Source organism: Solanum tuberosum, unplaced genomic scaffold, assembly GCF_000226075.1.
Source record: "Solanum tuberosum cultivar DM 1-3 516 R44 unplaced genomic scaffold, SolTub_3.0 scf00084, whole genome shotgun sequence".
NCBI lineage: Eukaryota > Viridiplantae > Streptophyta > Magnoliopsida > Solanales > Solanaceae > Solanum > Solanum tuberosum.
In genome coordinates, this window is record NW_006239009.1 from 1,561,077 (window position 1) to 1,566,775 (window position 5,699).

Genomic DNA, 5,699 nt, shown 5'->3' on the forward strand with positions numbered 1-5,699 from the left:
ACCATCTTCTTGAAAGTTGCAGTTGGTAGAGACTTGATGAATAGGTTAGCCACATTTTCACTTGAACGAATCTATTGCACATTTATATCACCATTCTTTTGGAGTTCATGTGTATAGAAAAACTTTGGTGAAATGTACTTTGTTCTATCTCCTTTTATGAATCCTCCCTTAAGTTGTGCTATGCATGCTGCATTATCTTCATATAAAGTGGTAGGTATTTATCACACTCCAAACGACATTTTTCTCTAATGAAATGTATCATAGACCTTAACCACACACATTCTCTACTTGTTTCATGAATAGCTATTATATCATCATGATTTGATGAAGTGTCTATGATGGACTTCTTTGTAGATCTCTAAGATATGGCAATCCCCCCACATATAAACACATAGCCTGTTTGAGATCGAACTTTGTGTGGATCAGATAAATATCCTGCATCAGCATAACCAACAAGATTGGGACTACAATCGTTAGAATAAAATAAGCCCATATCAATTGTCCCTTTAAGATAACGCAATATGTGTTTGATCCCATTCCAATGTCTCCTAGTAGGAGCAGAACTATACCTTGCTAACAAATTAACAACAAAAGCTATATCAAGCCTTGTAGTATTAGCAAGATACATTAGTCCACCAATTCACTAAGATATGGTACTTCAGAACCAAGGATTTCCTCCTACTTTTCTGGAGGTCGGAATGGATCCTTATTCACATCAAGTGAACAAACAACCATCAGAGTACATAATGGATGCCCTTCATCCATACAATTAAAATCTTTTCAACACTTTTTCTATGTAGGCAAATTGATGAACAAAAATACCATTTGTCAAATGCTCAATTTCCAAACCAAGACATAACTTTGTCCTTCCAAGATCTTTCATCTCAAATTCATTATTTAAATAATCAATTGCCTTTTGAAGCTTTATTGGAGTTCCAATAAGATTTATGTCATCAACATAAATAGCAAGTACAACAAATTCCGATGTTGTTTTCTTTATAAAGACGCATTGACAAATTGCATCATTTGTATAACCTTCCTTAAATAAATACTCACTAAGACGGTTATACCACATGCGTCTAGATTGCTTCAAACCAAACAATGATCTTTGCAATTTAATTGAATACATTTCCCAATATTTTGAATTACATGATTTAGGCATCGTAAATCCTTCAGGAATTTTCATGTATATCTCATTATCAAGTGATCCATAAAGATAGGCTGTAACAACATCCATCAAATGCATTTCAAGTCTCTCAAGGACTGTGAAACTAATGAGATAACACAATGTTATTGCATCCATAACGGGTGAGTATGTCTCTTCGTAATCGACACCAGGCCTTTGTGAAAATCCTTGTGCCACAAGGCATGCTTTATACCTTTGTATTTCATTTTTCTCATTTCTTTTTCGCACAAAAATTGATTTATAGCCAACAAATTTAATACCATTAGGTGTTTGAACTATTGGTCCAAAAACTTCACGCTTGGCAAGTGAATTCAACTCTGATTGAATTGCTTCTTGCCATTTTGGCCAATCATCTATTTGTTGACATTCTATAACAGATTGAGGTTCAAGATCCTCACTATCTTGCATGATTTTTGTTGCAACATTATATGCATAGACATAATCAATCACTATTTTTGATCGATTCAGATTAGTTTCAACATCTCTTAAATTTATGAATAGTTCATTATTTTCTTGAGTTTCAAGCTCACTGATTCCTTCATAGATATCAGAATTATTCAAATTTTGAACTTCCATATGAGATTCTCTCATAGTGTCATCCTGTCATCTAAGTTTTCTTTTTCTAGAATTTTGATCCTTCGAACCCTATGGTCTACCACGCTTTAAGCGTGCTTTTGACTCATTATCTATGACACTAGTGGATGGTCCTATAGGGACATCAATTCGAATTGGGACATTCTTTGCATGAATATGTGATTTAGTAATCCTTTTCAAATTTGTAAATGCGTCTGGCATTCGATTTGCGATTTTCTGCAGATGAATAATTTTTTATACTTCTTGCTCACAAATAGAAGAATATGGATCAAGATGAGACAATGATAAATTTTTCCACAAAATTTCTCTTTTTATTTCACTATTTTCTCCCCCTAATTTTGGTAAAACTGTATCATCAAACCGACAATCTGCAAATCGAGTAGTAAACATGTCTCCAGTTAATGGTTCAAGATAACAACTAATGGAGGGCAATTCAAACCCAACATATATTCCTAACCTTCTTTGAGGGCCCATCTTAGTGCGGTTTGGTGGTGGCACATGCACATGTACAACACATCCAAAAATTCTTAGATGGGATATATTAGGTTCTTGACCCATAACCAATTGCAATGGAGAAAACTTATGACAATTTGTCGGTCTGAGATGAATAAGTGTTGCAGCATGCAAAATTGCATGACCCCACACAGAAGCGGGCAACTTGGTTTTCATAAGCAATGGTCTTGCTATTAAATGCAGACGTTTAATTAATGACTCAACGATGCCATTCTAAGTATGAACATGAGCAACATGGTGTTCAACTCTTAACCCAATTGATAGACAATAATCATTAAATGATTGGGATGAAAACTCTACAGCATTATCAAGACGAATAGACTTAATCTGATTATTAGAAAACTGTGCCCTTAATCTTATTATTTGTTCCAATAATTTTGCAAATGTCAAGTTACGAGATGACAATAGGCACACATGAGACCATCTAGAAGAAGAATCTATTAGGACCATAAAGTATCTAAATGACCCACTAGGTGGGTGAATAGGTCCATAAATATCCCCATGTATACGTTCCAAGAAGGCAGGGGACTCAATCTCAACTTTTGTTGCTGATGGTCTCACAATTAACTTGCCTTGATAACAAGTATTACAAGCAAATTCACCATTTAAAAGAATTTTTAGGTCCTTTAATGGATATCCATTTGAATTTTCTATAATTCGTCTCATCATTATAGACCCAAGATGTCCCAGACGATCATGCCAAAGTACAAAAGTATTGGAATCAGTAAATTTCTTATTTACTATAGAATGTGCCTCAATTGCACTAATTCTTGTCCAATACAAGGCAGAAGATAAAGCAGGAAGTTTTTCTATAACACATGTATGCCCAGAGACATTCTTGGTGATACCAAGATATTCAAGATTTATTTCATCCATTGATTGGATATGTTAACTATTTTCACAAAATATCTTTAAAACTCAACAACTTTCTCCGAGACTTGGGAGAAAACATAGCATTATTTATGATGAGTTTAGTTTCCATTGGCAAAATTACAATGGCTCTTCCAAAGCCCTCAATCATATTAGTACTACCAAAAATTGTAGTAACATTTATTTTAGCCATACTTAAATGAGAAAAATATTTCTCATTTTTGAATATCGTATGTGTTGTACCAAAATCAATAAAGCAAATGTCTTCATAATTGGATAATATGTTTTTAGAATTATTCATATCTTCACATGAAATGACATACACAAAATAAACATATATTAAATATTAGTGTTGTCAAAAGGCTACAATATATTTAATAATTATTAATGTAATAAACCAATAATTAAATATTAGTAGTTGAGCCTTAATTTATTGCTTCCTTTAAGTTAATCACGAGCTACTAGGAAAAATGAAATAAAAATCATTATTTAATCCTAGTGAATAACAAACAATATGTTTTTAGCATTAGATCAAGTTAAAGACCTAATATAACACAAACAGATGATAAAGTTTAGTATTTGACTAACACTATCACATTAAAATCTTCCAACACATAATAGGATTCAACATTATTATAGTTATAACCTTTGTTAGTCACTAACCATTTTGTATCCATAGCAATAACACTCAACTATTGGGTCAAGAACGATTTGTTTAATCTTGTTAATTTCAACTCACAATTCATTCATTACTAGCTAGAATTATATACACATTGACAAAATCATATAAATAAATAAATGAAAATATATATTATCTTATTAAGATGGAACAAATTAATGAACTACAAGAATACGACTAAACTAATTTAAAATACTAATACTCATGTAAACAACTATCATTACATGGAATTTATTAATAACTAGTACCATAAAAAAATATTCACTCTTCCATGGCCATGGAACCATCACCAATTAAGTGATCTATCTTTCCTTCAGGATGTGCGAATAAATCTGCTACATCCAAGTGCGCGATGTCAACTTGATTTTCAGAGACAAAATTTGCTTCAAGATTTTTCTCTTTCTTCTTTAGCGATTCTTGATAAAGCTCAACCAAGTGTTTGGAAGTACGACAATCACGTGCATAATGTCCTCTTCCACCTCATCGAAAACAACCTGCCCTAGTTGTTTCATGCTTCTCATCCTTTCTTTTTTCCTTTTGATGATGATTTTTATTTGATGAATGATTAACACCAGGAAAAGAATTTCGTTCTTGACAATAATCACGACCACGTCCACGTCCATAAGTAGGGCCGCGACCTTTTCCACGTCTAGCATGGTGGGCGTACGCCTCATTCATTTCAGGAAGTGGTTCAGATCCAGTAGGACGATTCTCATGAATTTTCATTAATAAATCATTATTTTGCTCAGCCACAAGAAGATGAGAAATTAGTTCATAATACTTTTTGAAACCATTCTCTCGATATTGTTGCTGCAGGAGCACATTCGAGGCATTAAAAGTGGAGAACGTCTTTTCCATTATATCAATCTCACTAACCGTTTCTCCACATAATTTCAACTGAGAAGTGATTCTGAACATGACAGAATTATACTCATATATACACTTAAAGTCTTGTAGCCTTAAATGCATCCAATCATATCGTGCCTTTGGATGTATGACCATCTTCAACTGGTCATATCTTTCTTTTAGGCTATTCCACAAAACAAGTGGATCCTTAACTGTGAGATATTCGATTTTTAGAATCTCGTCAAGATGAAGACGCAGGAATATCATTGCACGCGCACAATTCTGCTTTGATGCTTTATTTTCTGCTTTTATTGTGTCTCCAAGACCCATTCACCCAAACTATAAAACTTGTAAGAGTATTGAAGAATAGCAAGTCAATGAAATTAGAACTAAAATGGCTACAAAGCTACACCAAAACTCGATCAAAATAGCAGCAAAACAACACCTAAATTCTACCAAAAAACTACATTAAAACTTCAAAAATCAATGTTGCAACTTGAATCCTTCAACTTTAATGAAGTATTGCACTAAAAATCTGAACCTTTAGGGTGAAATTGATCTTAAAATTGCTTAATACGAAAGATGGAAGAAGAAAAATAGGTTATTAGGTTCAAGGGGGAAGAGAAGAGATCGATCCAATCTTTATTTTTGATGGAACTTTTAATTGGGTTTGGGTTAAGGGATGTGGGTAGGATAAAAATCTGATGGGTTGATATTAAAATATATCCAATAGAAAGATGCCACATAATAATTAATAGAAATAATAATTCAAAAACAAAAGCTTGTTAGTTTTAAGGGTAATAGTGGACCAAAAAGGTGGATTGAGGGGTGTTTTTAGCCCAATAGATGGATGAGGGGTATATTTAAGCCTTTTCAAATAGTTCAGAGGTATTTTTGGCCCTTTTGCATAAACAAATCCAAAAATCTAAAAAAATCCAAGGTTGAAAAATCTGAGTTTTATTAATTTGATTTATAGATTTTAAATCCAACAATTGTAATTTTGTTTAATAT

At 32.9% G+C, this 5,699-nt stretch overlaps 1 protein-coding gene across 1 annotated transcript; it reads right to left on the bottom strand.

Moving 5' to 3' along the window:
• Positions 1 to 4,103: 4,103 nt before the first annotated feature.
• LOC107060462 (uncharacterized) lies at positions 4,104 to 5,018 on the bottom strand. Its single transcript, XM_015308421.1, has 2 exons — positions 4,337 to 5,018; positions 4,104 to 4,258 (listed from the first exon to the last, which is right to left on the bottom strand). Exons 1-2 carry the CDS (start codon positions 5,016 to 5,018, stop codon positions 4,104 to 4,106), a joined length of 837 nt encoding a protein of 278 aa, XP_015163907.1.
• Between the last annotated feature and the right edge of the window lie 681 nt (positions 5,019 to 5,699).